Source organism: Rhipicephalus microplus, chromosome 7 (assembly GCF_043290135.1).
Source record: "Rhipicephalus microplus isolate Deutch F79 chromosome 7, USDA_Rmic, whole genome shotgun sequence".
In the NCBI taxonomy this organism is placed as follows: domain Eukaryota; kingdom Metazoa; phylum Arthropoda; class Arachnida; order Ixodida; family Ixodidae; genus Rhipicephalus; species Rhipicephalus microplus.
In genome coordinates this window covers 115,114,245-115,134,514 of record NC_134706.1, presented here as the reverse complement: position 1 = coordinate 115,134,514, position 20,270 = coordinate 115,114,245, and the positions used below count along the sequence as shown (strand labels likewise).

The window sequence follows — 20,270 nt, the reverse complement described above, 5'->3', positions numbered from 1 at the left end:
GCGGCTGTCGGTAGCTCTGTTCTTAGACGTGAAGGGTGCCTATGACCACGTGACCCACGAGGCTGTTCTTAATGCTCTTGAAGCAGCTGAACTTGGAGGTCGTGTCTTTCGATGGGTAAGAAGCTACCTCACAAAGAGATCCATGTTCGTTTTAACTGACGATGGGTCTACGAATAAGTATGTCACAAGTCGTGGGGTGCCACAAGGCGGTGTTTTGAGTCCAACACTTTTCTACTTGGTTCTCGTTGGACTCTCCGAAATGCTGCCACAGACGGCTTATATATCTCTCTACGCTGACGATATCTGCATTTGGGCGTCCGGCGTGACACGGCCTCAAGTGCGCGCAAGAATACAGAAAGCGGCAACAATGACATCGACATACCTTCGCCAGCAAGGTTTGACTATCTCCACAAAAAAATGCGCAGCGGTGGCGTTTACACGCAAACCGATGTATTTCTACTCATTGTGCATCGATGGCAGATCAAGCCCATATAAGAGCACTCATAGATTCTTAGGCGTCATCGTAGATCGTGACCTAACCTGGAGCCCGCATGTCACATACCTGAAGAAAAAGCTCAATGGCATTGAGAATGTATTCAAGTTCGTCGCTGGAAAATCTTGGGGCCCATCCATGCACTCCATGTTGCAGCTTTATACAGCCCTCTTTCTCGGAACTCTCCGGTACAGCCTTCCTGTCCTGTCCAACACGTGCAAGACTAACATCCGTGCACTGCAAAGCGTACAAGCCCAAGCACTTCGGACATGCCTGGGCCTTCTAAGATGCTCATCGACAGTGTCAACTATTGTTATTGCACAAGAACAACCAGTCACAATGCACATCATTGTCGAGACGTTGAGAGCGCACATTCGGCATTTATCACGGCTACCGTCACATCATTTAGCGTGTTTGACAGCTCGGAGGCCCCATTCTTCGTACTGCGGTATCGTGACAAAACACCAGGACATACTACCACCTGGCTTCAAACTTGCGATGCATCAAGCAACTGCGCCATGGAGTCTTCATCAACCTGACATGCGCTTATTAGTTTCTAGAATCATTAAGAAGGCACGCATGTCAACGCTAGCCCTGAAGCAATTGACTTTGCGTCTGTTGGACGAAAGGTACTTCGACCACATACATGTTTACACCGATGGCTCCGCTAATTCCAACAGCTCCACAGGAGCAGTGGTTGTTCCATCTGAAAATGTGTTGCTTCAGTACAAGTTTTCTCACACCACGACGTGGACAGCAGCAGAGCTCGCAGCACTTCCAGGTGCAGTAAAGTACATTCTTCGCCAGAAACCTAATTAATGGGCCATCTTTTGCGACTCCAGGTCAGCCTTACAGTCACTACAGTTTGTTATGCAGCACGGGCTACATGAACAATCAGTAAATCAGATAAGGCACGACTACCACGAAGCGCTCGCGGAAGGTCACGATATTGTATTTCAGTGGTTGCCGAGTCATTGCAGAATCGTCGGCAATGACCGCGCGGATGAAGCAGCTCGATCGGCTCATTACCAAGACCAGCGCACGCCCATACCACTCTTGCGAACAGACGCTGCAAGGCTACTACAATCACTTGCTCGCCGTATATCTCTCCTACTGTGGAATACGCAGGGTTTCCCCAAGACGCACCTGTGTTCAATCGACCCAAACTTACAACTTCGTTTGCCATCCGGGTTCCCACGATGCGCTGAAACTTTACTGTGTCGCATGAGGTTGGGCGTGGCATTTACGAATTCGTACTCTCGTCTCCTTGGAATGGCGAGCACTTCGGCATGCAACATCTGCGCCTGCGAGGAAACGCTTGAGCACATTTTATGTCATTGCCCAGCATACCAGACCGAACGACGTATTATGGAAGCCAAGCTCTGTCAGCTGAATTCACGGCCGCTTACAGAAGAGAAGATCCTGGGACCTTGGCCGACGGCTTCCCTTACGCGCAAAGCCACGAAAGCCCTCTTGTACTTTATAAGGACCACCAAACTTCACGACCGCTTGTGAAAGAACTGTGCGAGGCCGTGCTGTGTAGTCTCGAGCTGACTATTTATGCTTCTCTTTCTTACTCCTCTTCTTTTCTGTCTCTTTCCGTTCTATTATTACCCTTTTCCCTTACCCCAAGTGTAGGGTAGCCAACCGAGCCAAGCTTGGTTAACCTCCCTGTCTTTCCTCTCTATTTATCTCTCTCTCTCTCTCCATGTGAATAAATGTGGGCTGCCTAAAAGTGGCGTCCTGGACTGCTTCATGGCTGGCTTGAGTTTTCAGCCCAAAAAGAATGCCTTCCATGGAGAGATAATGCTAGTGATCATTGGCAAAATCATGCGCAGTACTCGGAAGTGATGTCCTCACGCCGTCTTGTAGTATAACAGCATCTGTATATACTTCGCAAGAATTATCGTACGGTGCTTTTATGAATGACAGTGCAATTTTACCCGATGAATTGTTGCGCCATAATTTAGTTATTTTATTAGATGTGATGGTGGTAAATTCCAAGGGAGGCATAACCTTGTGCTGGCTGTTAATGCGAGAGCCACGTTGTAAGGGAGCTTGCAACGTAGCAACAACCAGAACAAGTTGCTTTTTTGATTTACGAGTTTTTTATTGTTGCGAAATCAGATATGCAGGTATGTTGAGATGGGCATGCTCCAGTAAAGATGGTATATTAGTGTCGGGGTAATGCTGTTATTGTGCACATTGCATAACGGTTCCAGCTGTGCCAGCTGTGTCAAAGCTCACCATAAAAATTGCACCTGGTGTGAAATTTATGGCTTCAGAACTTTGCGGACAAACCGTCGAGATATGTCTGAATGAGTTGCAGCTGTTTTTCATGCAAAGAGGCGAATGAGATTAAGTATTTTTTGAAACTGTCTTACTTTGTAGAACCAGTGCCCAAAACTGTTGGATAACACAAATTTACCTCGGGAGCGCATGGAGGGAATGAAGTTGAGAGAGAGACGGGAGCCGCTAGTAACACGTCAAGCCCCTTTTAATAATAAATAGAAGGGCCAATTCTGAACAAACCTTTAAACACAAAAACGAACCCATCATAACCGACTATACAGCGAAAACAAGCGCGAACCTTAGCGCTAAACTCCCTCTAGCCAAAATGGCGTTTCGCAAACGAAATTTTATTACAGTTCATTCCATTGTTGCGTCAAGTCCGTGCCCTTGCCGCGTCCCAAGAACTGCTGTGCCATGTTGTGGCAAGTTCGGCAGCCTCACTTGCAACCTCAGAATTCGGCGGCCATTTCCCGGGCCTCTTATGCAGAGATCCTTCCGAACCGGCAAGCTACTGTTTCAACTGCAGGACTTCCGAAGCCTCAGCAATGGTCACTGCGCCAAGTCTAGTTGTAGAAGAGCACTGCTTGATTTTTTTGCGTACTGCCTTGTTAGCCACCAAAACAGCTAGATTTTCGGCCGAGCAGGCCTACATTCCCAGTGTAGTTTTGAAACACATGAAGAGCTTTTTGAAGCTGTTGTGCTTGCCTTGAGACATTTTTATGCAAATACAACGAAGTCACTCCATCAGCATATATCAAAATATTGACGTCCGTAATTCATTAACGTAGCCAAGCAGGGTTGTTAGCGTAATTTTGAATGAAAGAGTAGTGAAAACAAAATCCTTGTGGGATACCTCTGTTAGTTTGAAACAATCTTCAATATTTCCAGCTAGCCTTATCGCATCTGAGCGATGAAAGGCTGCAATTCTTCGCAAAATGGTGTCATTCCCATTTATACTGTTAACGCATATATTGCCTGTGCCCTTTACATATTGAAAACGTTTGAGTGTGCTTTACACATAACTTGTTTGCTTGGTGATTATAGTATACCCATTCACCCATTTTTCTATCTTGCTTATATAAGTATCTCATAAGCGCAACGCAAAAAAGAGAAATGACGGTCCCCAGTATTTTGAAATAAAATATTGCTTGTTACCAAAGAATTATTGAGCTCATTATTAATCATACACAAGCTGGGATACACACTATAGTTGTTCGGTGGCTTGCGCGGAAAAATGCTGATTGAGAACTTACCAATAATAAGAGATACTATTGTCCAAGAACAAAACCGGACCATGCTGGGTATTTTGCGAGTTCTTCTGAAAAAAAAATTGAATGGAGCTCACTATTGCTTACGCAATATCTGGCGTCCAAGCTAATAAGTGTTGATTATATCGCATCGTTGGACAGTATGGAGGCGTGCTAAGCATTGGTCACGTGAGAAACTTATGGGTGTATGGCGCTACTGTTAGGTTCACTTCACTGCAAATGTACTTGCATCAACATATGCAATCGAAATTACCAGAAAAAACTTATGAAACGCCCATAAAGTTTACATTATATGTCTTTTAAACAAGCTTTGAGCAAAAGTGCCTGACAAACCATACGCGATAACTACCGGCCATAAGAATGAGCAACTACCAGCTGTAAGAAACAGTTTTAGACAGAACAGTTTTAAGTAACTTATACAGGGTGTTGCTCGTTCGAAAGGCAACAAAAGAACCCCAAGCTCTATGTATTAACGAGTATAACGTGCTACACGTCCATTAGATAGCTTAAATCAAGAGGGAAAGTCAAGCACCCTACATTTTAGTATTACCTCCTGGCAAATGCTGGTAAAAAAAATCGACCTTTAGTTAGTCAAAAACCAACTCTCAATAAAGCATAACGTGAAAAAACGATATTCCGCGAATCGATGGCATGCGATCTTTAGTACACCAATAGCAGACGGCACCAGAGTGCCTCGATGAAATAGCCACGAACGAGACATGCCTTTGAGATAAGCTGGATGCTCAGAACAAAAGTATATGTAAACTGGTAGCGCAACTTCATTCTAAGCCTTTTTATTGAGTAGTTGGTTGTTCCTTACTACCGTCGCCCCCACATGTTGAGGAGAAAACTAACAGATAACAATAATATACAATACAGTATGAAATCACGACCGATAGGGGCCGCGATGTCAGGCTTTGCACCGATATAAAGCAAAATTAAAATTGGTTCACCGTTGATAACTATTTAAAGTGTTGTTAAAAATATGCGACCTATGGTGTCTCATGGCTCACTACTTGCGTGTGCCAGAAAAAAAAACAAGAAATATTCAGCAAGCAAAGTTGTTTTATTAGCCAATAAGTATATTTGCAACACCCGAAGAAATATTCGCACTAAAAATAGATACGCACTGTTCACAAGCACAAGAGCATAATATTTCGAAAACTTACATCAACCAATCATGGGAAATCACTGCAGCGAGGCTACAGCCTTGCGAATATAGCTTTTGAAACTGCTCCAACGGAAAGCAAAATCATAGGTGTAGCCTTAGGAGACAAGAAGATAGCAGGGTTGGTCAGAGAACTAACCAGGGTTAAGGATGTCGTATGAGAATTCAAGATGAAGAAATGGACAAGGGCCGGGCCCGCGGTACGTAAGCAGAATAAGCGCTGGTCATTAAGGGCAACTCACTAAATTCCCAAAGAATGCGAACGCATGAACGGGACCTAGAAAGTTGGGTGGCCAATTTTTAAAAGTTCGCAGGTGTAACGTGGTAGCAGAAAGCACTAGACCGGGTTGATTGGCGAGACATGCGAGGGGCCTTTGCCATACAGTGGGCGTAGTCAACCTGATGAATATGATGATGACAAGTACAACATCTCATTGCTGAGCTTGTCGCATTCACCGTCACAAAAGGCGAAGGCTTGAAAGCCGTGCACCAGCGAAGGCAGTCAGATGTCGCAGGAGCTGCTAACAACACATTCTTTGAGCTATTTGAGTTTTCAAATGTCCCGCCAGTAAACAGCTTATAGGCAAATAACTTAACTTTAGAAGGTACGCACAAAAGCACTGCGCAAACATAAGTGACACCTCGTTTACCCGGCAATGCGCTGAAGGTAACACAAGCTCTGATTGCATAGTGCCTAGATACTACACCGCCACATTTATGGCGCTCGACCAAAATTGAGCCAATGAATTATTTAGGCAGCTGCTAACAAACCGTAAAATAAATTTATAGTTAACGTTTGCATATATAAAATTACGTATATTTCAAAAAAAAATCACACTGACTTTGTATCTTTGGTTATTGGGCCCATCCTCAACTTGTCACACTGGAATCGTCAGTGGCCATAGAGGCCTGTGGTGAAGGTTGTGGACTTTTTGTTTTAGGTTTTGCGACCCATGTAATTTAACCATGCCCAGAACAAAGAGTGGTTCAAGATTATGGCTTTGGAGTTTTCGTTAGAGTTTAAACGGTGCAAATATAAGAAAAAAATGAGTCGTATTTCAGTTTCGAATTCAGCCGCGGAATTCGTATGCGCGATCGACGACACGGTAGCAGGTCTACTCCTGGGGTGCTGCCTGGGGGCTAAACGCCGCACGAAAACAAAAACGCCAGAGCAGCCGAAAAACGACAGTCTTGAGTCAAAAATGTTCAGATTGGTTCTGGCCATCTTGCATGCCACTACCGCTGCCACCTCTACTATTTTACATATCAATACCAAATAGGGATTTTCAGAATCGTTTGACGAATCTAGAAACAAACATTCTGATACGTGGCTGATGGTTTCGTTTGTGTATAAAAGGAAAGTGTGACTCCTATCTATCTCTCTAGATTGCACCTTGTCACTTTTGCTACCAGACTTAGGTCTAATTTACTAAGCTGAACTGCTGGCAATAGTGCTAGCATTACGTAATGTGCCCCCGTTTCTATAAGTAGCAGTTACTCTAAAGTACTGCGTCTCTGCCTGTCTTGCCTCAAGCGCACCTAATTTATCACGTATTTAGGAGACATTGTATTCGCTCACTACCAGATGTGCGGCTCATTTGACTAGTTTGGGTACCAGGTCATAGAGGTTTAGGATTTAGTGAATCTGCGAATGCTCTTTCGAAATGAACGCATGATGGCCCTGCTTGTTCTGTAGTGCCTACGTCGGCGTATAACGGAGCACCACGATTTGAAAATCTTATCACGGCCAAGAATCTCGATGAATCTCGTTCGTTTTTGTCGTATATTTCACAAATAATGTACCCTTGGAAGAGCAGGTGGAGTCGACCTAGGAAGAAAGAAATAGTGATTACAAGCCCATGCTAAAAACTTTCCTTCTGAACTTTTAACTTCAAAGGTCAAATCTGGTCTAGTCACCCTTATGACATCTTTGTAATAAGACTGAATCTCTAGATGATGAATAATAAAATCTATTTATTAGCAAAATGACTCTCTTTATCTTTTAGTCGAAGGAGGGGAAGGGCCAAACGTAGACGACGGCCATGATTCTGTGGGCCTCGGTGGCGTTTTTGGCCTGCTGTATTAGGTGGAGTTGTAATTGAAAGCCAGAGCTGAAGAGCACGGTATTCCATCTACTCCCGTCTGGAAATTCACCTCTCATGGGGGCCTGCAGGCCTGCTTATAAGGTTCGGCTCAAGTTCGCCGTGTTGTTGCAAAGTTTAAATTTGTTCGAATGAAGTTCCGGCACGCAGCGGTTTATAGATTGATTGATATGTCGGGTTTCTTGTCCCAAAGCCGCCATATGATTATGAGGGACGCTATAGTGGAGGGCTCTGGAAATTTTCACCACCTGGGGTCCTGTAACGTGCACCCAAATCTGAGCACACAGGCTTTCAACATTTTCGCCTCCATCAAAAATGCCGCCGCCGCAGCCGGGATTTGAACCCGTGACCGGCGGGTCAGCAACCGAGTACCTTAGCCACTAGACCACCACGGCGGGCAGCAGCGGTTCATTGTTAAAGACTAGGGAACGTATTGATCTGAAGTAGGCGGCACGCCCCAGCCTGTTCTTCGTTCAATGAAGAGTGTGTGGGAGGATAAATTATCCTGCTTAGCCTGTAATACTGCGTAATATGTCTGGAAGTGTTCATCCGCTCAAATCTCTCATCATCTTCCCAGCTCGACCAGAGCAATCTAGTGGCTCGGTTTGTGAGTCCTCAAGCTGTCGTGTGTGCAGCCTCATTGCAGGGCAAGGAGGAGGGTGCCCAGACTATATCTACTGTTCATCGGTCTCTGTGTGCAACCAATATTTTTAAAGCTATTTGGGATATTCACCCTCGTGCCAACTTCTTCACAGTCGTCTGTGAGTAGCTATCGAATAGTTAATTCAAGGTGGATGTTATGGTCAGTGCAACAGCTGCTTTCTCTGCTTCATCTGCAAAGCTCGTTCTGAATGAACGGCTCATCTTATGATTTTCTTGGTAGTCCACTACTGCTATTGTCATGCTGACATTTCCGTTGTATTTGGCTGCGTGTACGTAAGTTGTTTCCCGTAAATCTTATACGTTGTTATGTTTATTTTTCGCTCTTTATAATCTCCTTGCCTGATGGCAGCAGCGGTGCATGTTGTTTAGTATTGGCAAGATTACTAACATTTCCTGATCTATTATTAGATGTCTTTTTTTGGTGCCAAATGGACTTACGTACTTTATACCGAGTTCCTCTTGGATGGCTCTGCCTGTTTTACTAGGCGTTAGTCACTGATATTGTGCAATTATTTTTGCTTCTATAAGCTCGTATGATGTGTTGTGAAGCCCTAAATGAAGTGAATTCTCATTATTGGTAGGTAATTGATTGATTGATATGTGCAGTTTAAGGCCACCAAGCAACCATGTGATAAGAGAGACGCCGTAGTGGAGATCTCCGGAAATTTCGACCATTTGGGGTTCTTTAAGGTGCACCCAAATCTGAGAACACCGGCCTACAGCATTTCCGCCTCCGTCGGAAACGCAGCCGCCACAGCCGGACTTCCATCCCGCGACCTGTGGGTCAGCAGCCGAGTATCTTATCCACTAGACCACCGCGGTGGGGCCGCAGCGGTTCATTGTTAAAGACTAGAGAACGTATTGGTCTGAAGTAGGTGGCACGCCCCAGCCTGTTCTTCGTTCAATGACGAGTATGCGGGAGGCTAAATTATCCTGCTTAGCCTGTAATACTGCGTAATATGTCTGGAAGTGTTCACCCGCTCAAACCTCTCATCATCCTCTCAGCTCGACCAGAGCAATATAGTGGCTCGGTCTGTGAGTCCTCAAGCTGTCGTGTGTGCAGCCTCATTGCCAGGCAGGGAAGAGTGAGAGGGTGCCCAGTCTATATATGTTCATTGGTCTTTGTGTGCAGCCAATATTCCTAAAGCTATTCGGGATATTCGCCCTCGTGCCAAGTTCCTCACAGCCGTCTGTGAGTTGCTATCGAATAGTGAATTCAAGGTGGATGTTATGGCCAGTGCGGCAGCTGCTTCCGCTGTTCCATCTGCAAAGCTCGTTGTAACTGAACGGCTCACCTTAAGATTTCCATTGTAGTCCACTACTGCTATAGTAATGTTGTCATGTCATTTCTCTTTGGCTTCATCTACGTATGTTGCTTCCGGTAAATCTTTTACGTTGTTATGTATATTTTTCGCTCTTTCAGATCTGCTTGACTGATGGCGGCAGGGGTGCATGTTTTTTAGTAATGGCAAGATTCCTAACATTTCATGATCTCATACGGAATGCCTTTATCTGGTGCGAAATGGACTAGCGTAGTTTATACTGAGTTCCTCTGCGATGGCTCTGCCTGTTTTACCATGCGTTAGTCACTGATACTGTGAAACTCTTTCAGCTTCTATAAGCTCTTCAGATGTGTTGTGAAGCCCTAAGTGAAGTGAATTCTCATTAATGGTAGTTATCGAATGTCCGATTGCCTGTTTATAAACTCGTTTATGGATTCTGCCAATCCTTTCTCTCTCGGCCACTTGCAATCTAAGGTACGGAATCACGCATGCAATAGAATTTATGACAAAAGCCTGTACTAGTGTTATCATAATATTTTCCTTCATACCATAGTGTCAGTTTGCAATTTGTTTGAGTAGACGCATGGTTTGCTGCGCATTGGTTCCAAGTAATCTAATCGCGTCTCAAATATTTCCTGTTCGAGCTATGTCAGAGTCCCAGGTTTTTATGCTTTCCACCGAGATTATTTGCGTGTTTCCAACAAATTCTTTAATGTTAGGTTTTTCCTGGATTTTTCCGACCCCTATATGTCGTGTTTCAGAAAATGAGTTCCAATTTTTTGGTGAACATTAGAATGCTGTATGGGTGGCATATTTTTCTACAATATTCACTGTGGTTTGAAAACCTTCCTGCAAAAATCCCCAATGCTGAAATTCCCTTCTTGCGAAAATCCCTTCATGTAAAAATCACCATTAAAATCCCCATTGCATTTCTGTCTGATTTCTTCAAGCAGTTATTTCTTCGTACGATTGTAATGGTGTACAAGTCTTTTAAAGTTTTGTCGTTGGGCGGTCTTGCCAGCTTCCGAGTCTACCAGACATCTTAACAGTTTCTCTGTTTTGGAAAAACTCATTTGTTTTTCCATCGCATCACTTTTTTTTCCTCCCATTAGTGCCGACATAGTAGCTCCACGTGCTCCGCAATACTTTTACGAAGGATGACTATTTTTTCTAAAGCTTTCGTTGTGTCGTTGCGTTGTTTTTCACCGCTTTTCTAGGCTCCCTTTTCCATTCCACATATGTAAGAGCTGGCTGTCTGTGCTTTCTGGATTTTCTGTTTTTGTATGGTCTTAGTGGCTTCTGAAAATTTTCCTGAAGGTTTCCTAGCCACTCATCTAAGTCTTCGATGACATCACATGCTTCCATCTGTCTGATTTTTTAAAATTATCACATTCTAACAACTTTAATTTTTTGCCTCCTCATTTACGTAGACCCGCTTCGAACGTGGTCTCAATTATGTAGTGGTCACTGCCCATATTTTTTGTGTGTTGAGCCAATAAGCTTCAATTAAAGCTTCAACTATATTCTCAGTAAACGTGAGGTCAGGAGGCGTGCCTTTGGATACGCTGTATTTTATCCTAGTTGGGAAAAGAGGGTCGGTTACCAACGCAAGGGCCCCTGTTGGGCATCAATCCTGAGATTTCTCCTTTTGATAATATTTTTGTCATAACACCACGCCGCATGTTATGCATTTAAATCTCCTACCTTAGCAAGTGCTTGTATGCTTGTAATTTTGATTGTTTTCCTTAGAAGAGGCATAAATTTTGTCTTTTGTCTCGGGCCGTTAAAGCCTTAAAAAATATTCACGACTTTCTTTTCTAGGGGTTTTGTGGCGTCTTATGTTCCTAAAACAGATATTTACTGTGCCCTGAGTTTTGCTGCATCCGCTCCTGGCTTCTGTGCATGAAGAGGAGTTAAACTTCGACTAGGCAATGCAATGGGTCTAATTTACTCGCGCAGCTGATTTCGCCTGAGCTTAGCCTTCTCTTTCTTTAATTGTTTGATTTCGTCCCTTTGATATGCATCCTCACAGGTGAGTTGCTCTAGGAATTTCTTGATATGGTTTAGCTCTTGACTTAGGGCGCACCCTTCTGCCACTGCCTCATGCAAACTCCTAGACAGGAGGGACTTCCCGGACACCTTGCCCCCAAGCTCACTTTTTGTCTGCTGCTATGACCACTGTCAAAACTCTCGCAGGACTCTCCTTGAGGCTACATCATTGCCCTTGTCTTGGATTTGGCCTGTGATTGGGATCTCTGTTGACGTGTGGACCTTGATCTGGCTGTGAGTTTGGGTTCGAGTTGGGTCGCTTCTTTTTCCACTTCGGCGAGTCGCAGGAAGGAGCTGGAACGATCTCTGCGTCTTCCTCCTGTGTCATGGGTGGCGTTGTGATTCTCCTCCGTTTGAATTCCTGATGTGTGCTGTTCTCTCCAAGTGTGCATTGCACTAATGTTCGACAAAGTCTTCTTTCCTTTTTGCTCATCGCATGTCAATGTTTTTTTCCGCCATCCTTTTTTTCAAAAGATACGGAGTTTTAAACAATTATTTGCATTTTTTGTCTCCTGTACGATGACCTTTCCCGCAAAGGCTACTCCTTGAGTTGCATGATGATTTCCAGTTTGATTGACCACCCCACAACCACAACAATTTTTGCTGTCAGGCTGTGGGCAACCATCCGCAAGATGTCCTATTCGTTAACCAGTAGTGCATGTGTTATATTTCTTCTTGTCGACGAAGCGCCTATATTTGGCACCGCGTTGTGCACAAAGCACAGCACAAGAGACCCTTCGATTACAACGACCTCTGAGATCGTAAGTTTCACACGTCGTGCATGTAAAATTGTCGGCTTTCTTTGATTGACCAAGCTTTTCTCTGTCTTCTAGATTATCATACGTTAGTATTCTATGAATAACCGCTTTGGATGTAATTTATGGTGCTGGTATATAGGCAGCTGTAGTGCAGCTCTTGTCGTGGATCATAATTTCCTTGGTGTTGCTGTAGTCCTTCGCATTGGCCAGCCTAGGCGTGCTCATTATTATGATATTCTGTCACATACTGATTTGGAGAGTATCTTCCCCAGCTTTGCCAGGCTTTACTCTTGCCACTCCTAGAATACCATCTCTAAATGAACGCTAGACTTTGTCGCGTCACAACCAGACCAACTCCTGGGCGTATTAAATGCGAAGCATTTCTTAGCGAACTTCGTTGACTTTGAGCGTTTCTATCTATCTATCTATCTATCTATCTATCTATCTATCTATCTATCTATCTATCTGTCTATCTATCTATCTATATATCTATCTATCTATCTATCTATCTATCTATCTATCTATCTATCTATCTATCTATCTGGCCGCCTACGACTTTTAGCATAATGCACTGACGGCCGTGTCCCTAGCTTTACTTATACCAAATTTGGTATTACGGGGCGTGAATGGGTGACGAAGGTATGATGCTGGTGCAAACATGATAAACTTGAGATGCGTGTCATGTAACAACATAACAACATGCTGCGCTCTTAATGCGCTCGCGGCCATTTCGATAGCTTCACGTGTACCAAACTCGTAATACATGACGCGAATGGACGACATAGGTAATTGACGCATACAAACGTGATAATCACGACATGCGCGTCATGTATTAACCTGAACACAGGCCACACTTATGATGCGCTCGTGGTCGTTGAGCTAGCTCCACATATGCCAAATTTGGTATTACGCGGTGCCAATGGATGACGAAGGTATGTGACTGGTGCAAACATGATGATCAAGAGCTGCATGTCATGTGAGAACATGACTAGATATCAAAGTCAAGGCGCCAATACATTTCGACGTCACGCGGTGCGTGTGCTCACCGACGTTTATTCCGTCGTGTCACGCCGGCATTGCCACGCCAGGCACCAGTCCTGCCGTATACTGTTACGAAAGACGGCAACGCCAACACGGTCCCGAAGGCGCCACTGCTCCGATCTCCACCGACACGGTCACCAGCCGTTTGGTAGCGTAGGTTTCTCAGCTCGTGGCTGCTTCTGCACAGAGCTGATAGACGAGCGGACGAGACGACGGTGAGTTAAAGCTAGGTTTATGTACAGCATAGAAAGAGAGGCGTTACAAATTCGGCACTGGAGTCGACAGTTTAGAGACTCGAAGAGCCGAGCTCTCTTCTCTGACACATAGGTCTGCTGCTCGTGACGCGCCACAGGGCTTTTTTATAGGAACTGGGTGGATTCTCTGAGTAACCAGATGTCCAACCAGAAGCACCGCTGGCCGTGTGGTCAGAATCCTCCTACGGGGCTCGCCGATGGGCCGCGTCATGCTCATCAAATCCGGCGCCCCTGCACGTGGTTGCAGCCAAGGCCGACTGACGTCGCCTCGTGTGACTCGCAAGACTGGGAGGCAGGGATTGCTTCCACAGGCTCGTGGGTTGAGGGGGCTCGCTGTGCTTGCGCGACAGGCCGGCGTCGCCGCGTGATGACGCCGTTGAGTTGTTCGCGTCAGGCGGGCTCGCGTGCTGGCCTTAACACAGATTGCCTTTGGCAGAGGCATAGACGGTCGCTGTGGACTCGCAGGCATAACAGCACCTCCGCCGCCAGACAATGCGCCGGAAAGACGAGCTGCTTCCACGTGGCTCGGATGTCAGGCGCGCTTGTTCAGCAGGTCTCTCCAGGTTCGCCTCCAGGGCCATGGGGAGAATGCAGCTCCAGACTCCACTCCGGGAACACATCCTATTCTTGAGGACGGATCCCAGCTCCACTGGCTTGTCGCCACAGCTTGCTGGCCAGCTTCACTTGTCTCTTCGGACAATTTTCGGTCTCAGCATTTGTTGATAGTTCTGCAACTTGTCAAAAACGGTTCGACAACAGACAAAACACGACACAAGCAAGTGCCCTCGGTCACCCGACAGAACACCAGACAAAGTATAATACAACATATACCTAGCTGGGTGTCTTTTAGAATTTTGTTTTCTGTACATCAAGAGGCACATGTGGGACACAAGACTCTTAAAATGGGAACCCAATTTTTTTCACACGTACTACAACGTGACGAAATAGAATACAACATAGAGTTGGCCCCTTGAGATCACTCTAGAAGAGTGCGCTTAGCTAAGGCCGTGATGAGGACAAACGTTCGCCCCGAATCGCCAGCGAGAAACCGAAAGGTGGAGAAGGTACTAACTAAACGCACGGCTCAATGCGTCTGCAATAGCGTTTAGCTTTCCTTTTTTTGTAGCGAACATCAAAGTTGTGCTGTTGGAGTATCATGCTCCACCTCAGTAACCGGCCACTTTTAGGTGACATGTTATTTAACGAAGTTGGACGACAGTGGTCCGTTTCGACCACAAACCTTGAACCAGAGACATAACAGGCTAGCTTTTGAACAGCCCACACGAGGAAAGCGCATTCCTTTTCAGAGGTACTGTATGCCTCTTCCCTGCCGCTGAGTTTTTGACCAAAATACAAAACTGGCCTTTTGTTACCAGCACTGTCTTCCTGGCAAAATATAGCTCCCATGCCGCGATCACTCTCGTGGCATTGAATAAAAATCTCTTAGAAAAAATTGGCTGCCATGAGAACGGGCTTTTCGCTTAGGGCCTCTTTTAGCTGGCAAAACGCATTCTCTTTTTCTGAGTCCCATACTACTTTAACCGGCTCAGACTTTCGAATTGAGTCAGTTAGAGGGCTGGCAATGCTAGAGTAGTTTTGCACGTAATGCTGATGGTATCCAGCCAGGCCCAAGAATGCCCTTTTCTCAAATTTTGTGGTTGGTCGTGGATAGTTCAAGACGGAGGCTACCTTAATTTCTGAAAGTCCATGCCGGGCACCTCTCCCAACGTGTCCCACGTAAGACACCTCGCCGCACCCTATGTGAATTTTAGTACGTTTCACGGTAAAACCAGCCTCTTTCAATCTGTTCAGCACGACGCGAAATTGTCCGACATGTTCTTCCCAGTTGTTTGAGAAGATGGCGACATCGTCAAGATACGGCAGTGCGAACTCAGAGAGGCCTCTAGGAACGCCGTCCATTAAGCCTGAAAAACAGAAGGGCGCATTTTTCAATCCAAAGCTCAGCTAAAGTGGATGATACGTTCCAAATGGAGAAACGAAGGCGGCATAACGGTTAGCACGCTTCGTAAGGGGGACTTGCCTACGCCCTCGCACGAGGTCTAACGTGGAAATATAGCTGGACTGTGACACAGTTCCTACCCTCTTCTCTAGGTTTCGTATCGGGTAAGCTTGGTCTAGAGTTATCGCGTTAAGATGCCGATAATTGATGCATGGCCTTGGATCTTTTTCTGGCACTTGAATCAATATAACAGGGGATGTATAACCACTGTAGCCCGGTACTATGACTCCCAACTCTAGAATTTTATCGATCTCCTCTTTCATGATCTGCTTTTGCACAGGGGAACAACGATACGGCTTGCTACGGATTTTCTCCTTACAAGTTAGCTCGATATCGTGTTCTATCCCCGTCGTGTTTCCGGGACGGTCCGAAAACACGTCTTCAAACTCGGAAACATCTATTTCAGGTCCTCCTTCTGGGCTTCACTTAACATAGGCTCTAGGTTTCAACTGCTCCAAGATTGTCTCCGATCCCCTTTTGATTACATCATTAGAACTCAAAATTTCTGCTACCTCTTCCTCTGAAGCATTAAACTGCAGATTTACGACCGCTTGACGTTGAACGTATGGTTTCATCAAGTTACTGTGGTAAATTTTGTTCGGCCGCCTTCCTAATTTCACTTTATAATTGGTATCAGAAAGCTTCGATATTACTTTGGCGGGCCCTTACCGATGAACCTCAAGCTTGTTCTTTTCGGACGACCGCAGCAGCATTACCTGACTACCCGATTCAAAAGCGCGCTTCTTCGCTAATTTGTTGTAGTACTCCTTCGACAACACTTGTGCAGCCTTCATATGGCTTTCCACAAGAGCTTTCGTTTTTCCAAGCCTTTGAACGAGGTGCAGAACATACGCAACAACATTAGGGTCCTCGTCGAATCCCTCCCAGCACTCGCGTAGCATTCGCAATGGAGTTTTCAAACTCCTACCATACACAAGCTCTGCAGGGCTAAAACCAGTGTTCTCATGAGGAGCTGATCTCAAAGCGAAAGTAGCGGGAGGAATACACACTTCCCAGTCACATTTGTACTCGTAGCAAAGAGCTCTCAGTATCTGTTTCAGAACGGAATGCATACACTCTACCGGATTAGATTGCGGGTGATGGATCGAGCTGTGCACTACTTTTATTCCACATTCATCTATAAAGGCAGAGGTAAGGCAGCTGGTGAATACACTACCGTTGTTGCATTGTATTTCAGAATGAAATCCGACGCGTCCAGATATAGATACCAGTTGTGATGGTTAAAGAATGTTCGTCACTATGTTTGCTGATAGCGGACGAGAAAGGAATAACATGAACTTTTTATTTCATGGCATGGGTGGAACGGCTGACGGCGCACGAATACGCTACCATGTGCAGCGCCGTTGAGTCGGACGTCGCGGCCAACGCAGCAGTCAGGGTCGCAACTCCGGAGGTCCAGGATCAGGCCACGGCTCACGACGACCACACCCGGTAGGCCTCGTCCACGAACCTGCTCCCGGCCACTGCACCCAGCCAGGAGCCGTTCAGCAGGCCCCGTCCTTGCACCTTGTACAGGCCAGCGGACTCGACCCCGAACGAACACGCTGGAGCTCGACCTGGCCGACACGTACGGGTTTCACGTCCGGCTCAGGAACGCTCCCAGGAACTCATCTTCTCCAGCGGCGCACTGCTTCCTCTGCCTTCGTGGCCTTCCCTTCGAGCCCTTTTTCGCACGTTTCTCGGTATGGCTCGGCACCGCTGGCGATCCTCGATTCCACAAGCAACTCCCCTGGCCCCTCGATCCTCGGCCACCCTGGACCTCGCCCGGCTCCGTGGTCTCCCGTGCACACGCCTGCGTTTCGCCCGGCAGAACGTCTCGTTCGTCCCTTGCCTATGTGCGACACACTGGTGACACCGGCGCTTGATGGCATGGGTGCGACTACTGAGCAGTCAACCCGCATCGGAGATGCGATGCTCCATGCGGGGAATGGCCAGCCCGTCCAGCGAAGAGCGTGCGCCGAGACGCGATGCTCGACGCAACCGTGACCATTAGCCAGGCCACGTTCATCGCTGTGTCGAACGGCTGACCGTGGAGACGCCTCGCCGAGATCCGCGATGCCCTCGGCAACGAAGAGAACAGCAGGCCAGGCCGCGCCCCAAGATGCAGTACTCGTGCCGGCAATGCCGCCCCAGCTGGTAGTTGGACGACAGTAGCGTGGACAGCCGCGTTCCCTGGCCGGAACCTGGATCGCCTGCGTCCGACGCTCCCGTCTGCCGCTGCTCCGGCTCGTCCCCAGCCACAACGCCCACTGCCACGTGATGGTCGCCCGTGGCCCAATCGTGGCACGCCACCTCTATGGGCCACCACAGGTCATCAGCTGATTCGCTGACACTCACGCGCACATTACACGCGCCTTGCTCCGCACTTCCGTCGTTGTCGTTTTCTTCACTCATCACACCAGTGCATCCATGACATGAGGGGCATTGAGCTCCTTGAGTGGTATCGCTTCGAGAAATCTTGTGGGTACCCAGAGGGCCGTCAGGATGTACCAACAACCTTGCCTTGACTCTGACCATGGCCTTACGATATGAATTACTAGGCGACGAAAAGGTTGTTTGATAATTGGCACAAGCTTCATGGGTGCCTTCTAGTTGTCTGCTGATTTTCCTGCTCTCTGACAAGTGTCGCATGAGCGTACAAAGTCTTCGATATTGTTCCAGCATTTCGGCCAATGAAAGTTGAGGAAATCTCTAGCCTTGGTCTCCTTTATGGCCAGATGCCTGGCCCACACGTATTCATGCGCCAGTTCCAATGGTTGGCGACGATACTTTTGTGGCACCAGGAGCTCCTCATACTTGCGACCGTGCGCATTTGTGTAGCTCCGATACAGGAGCCCTGCTTTCTCAGAAAAGGAAACATTCTTTTTATTTTTTCCCAAGTTTACTGTTTCTACCAGCGCTTTAATCAAGAGGTTCTCACGCTGCTCTCCAATGAGCGTTTATCGATCAACCCTCGACAGCTCCCTCCAACTTTCCGCTACAGGCGAGAGCGTTGCACCCTTCTCACTTTGATTCCATGGCGCCATGCCGTCGCCTCCTGCTACGGAAACCGCGCCAGTCGCTTCGGCGACGGGCCGCTTGAGTCACTGCTCACATGACTCACACGGAGAATTTCCACTTTGAGGTTCCGACGAATCGCAGCCAAGGTGACACAAACTAGAAGCGATTGCACTGGGCGCTTCGCCAGATTGAACAAGATCAAGCTCCTGCAAAAGCTTCCACGCTTGCGATCGCGTGAGGGCCATGTACGCTGAGTTGGAGAAGAACGATTTACCCTGCTCTTTGAAAAGCTTGTCTGAGTTGTTCGAGAAAAGATAAAGAAAACGATAGAGAAGCGCGGCAGACACAGCCGCTTCGGTGCGAAACTTACCGAACGGGCCTTCAATGACAACCGTAGCGATCAGTAAGCAAGCACTCTGCTCCTCGGCGACTTGCCTGATCAACGCGCATTCTCCTGTAAAGTCATCCGGAGACACCAACGAAGGATGGGCAACGTCCATGGCTGCCTGTGAGTGTCGAAGTGCTCGAAACGTTTTCCCATTCACACTAAATTCTTGAAGATAAGGCTCTAACAACCGCATGTTCTGTTCCGATTTTCGGATCGTTGTGAAAGCAAACTTTTGCTTACAGTTTATCGCGATGTGCCCTTCCTTTTTGAAGTTGTAGCAGATTAGCGGTTTCCGTGACTCAAATGCCCGTGTGGTATCAGTGCGTTGTTTAGGAACCGCACTCTATTTCTCCGCTTCCGTTTGCCCTTCCCCTACAGTGTCCTTTGTAACAGACGGGTTCTTCTTAAAATTGTGGTGCGGAGCAGGTTTCCGTTGATCATGTTTCTGTGAGAAGCCCTCCTTCCCTTCATCCTTTTCAACGCGCACTGCCCTGCTATGCAACTTTCGGTGAGTATAATACTCCTCAGGTAACCCTGCTCCCTTGTTTTGCTGTACTTCACCAAGTTTGTCCTGCAGCCAAAGCTTGACATCCTCCTTGATGCAGCAGCAGAATTGCTTCAATGCAATGCATTCTACCACTATATCGCGATCGTCATAAACACCTTCGCCCTTGAGTCATTCGATTATATCGGGTTCAAGAAGAAACGCCAAGTCAGCGTGTGACTCGTTCGTTCCCATTTTTAGCATACCGGAGCCTTGCCTGAAAGCCTCGGGTTACAATTTATAACGTCTCAAGAGCACTTCCTTAACCTCGTTATGGTTCTGAAACGCTTCATTTGACAAGCACGTTATCACGTCGGACACTTCGCCAGGAAGAAGAGCTAGCAGTTTCTGGGCCCAAAGAGACCGCTCCAAAGCATTTTGCTTACAGACGTGTTGCAAGAACGGTGGCAGTTGATCCGGAATTCTAAAACCGTTGGCATGAACAGTTGGAGAAGCTACGTTAGGCACCTGCGAACACTGTAGGATTGCCAATTGTATTCGTTTCCACTTGAGGCGCTCCTGTGTCTCGGCCTCCTCACGCTCGCGACGTTCGCGTCTTTCAGCTTCTTCACGTTCGCGAACTTCTCGCCTTTCAGCCTCCTTGCGGCGTGCTTTTCTATCCACCCAGGCCTCATCGACTTCCTCAGCCGACACTCCTTCAACCTTCATGATCTCAAGGATCGCTTGATTTCGTTTCGCTTGTCCCAAAGTAATGCCGAGTTCCTCAAGAATTTTGATGAGTTCCTTCACTTTAAGGTACTCCACCATTCACACTTCCTCTTGCTGTTTGCCCCTGTTAAGGATCTACTTGCTGTACCCACAGTACGTCTACTAGCAAGACGCGCAAGCAAGTCTTGGCGCTCCCGTGTTTGCACTCTCCTCATTAACTTTGGTTTCAAAGCGCTTCGACTGTGCTTGAAGCGATC

The 20,270-nt window shown here is 46.8% G+C and overlaps 1 protein-coding gene across 8 annotated transcripts in view; it reads right to left on the bottom strand.

Annotated features, from left to right (window-relative positions):
• LOC142767047 (uncharacterized) overlaps nt 1-20,270 on the bottom strand; it is a 195,675-nt gene that overhangs the window by 141,776 nt on the left and 33,629 nt on the right. For 3 of the 8 annotated variants that reach the window (XM_075868267.1, XM_075868262.1, XM_075868270.1), the window contains exon 2: nt 4,039-4,103. The exons of 1 other annotated variant lie outside the window; for it this stretch is intronic. Coding sequence is in view for 5 of the 7 variants with exons in the window: in XM_075868262.1 (XP_075724377.1) it covers nt 4,039-4,081 (43 nt within the window). In the remaining 2 variants the exon portion in view is untranslated. Of the gene's footprint in view, nt 1-4,038; nt 4,104-7,024; nt 7,050-20,270 lie in introns of all 8 variants that reach the window. 4 more of the 8 variants (XM_075868268.1, XM_075868263.1, XM_075868264.1 and 1 more) reach the window with 3 other exon arrangements.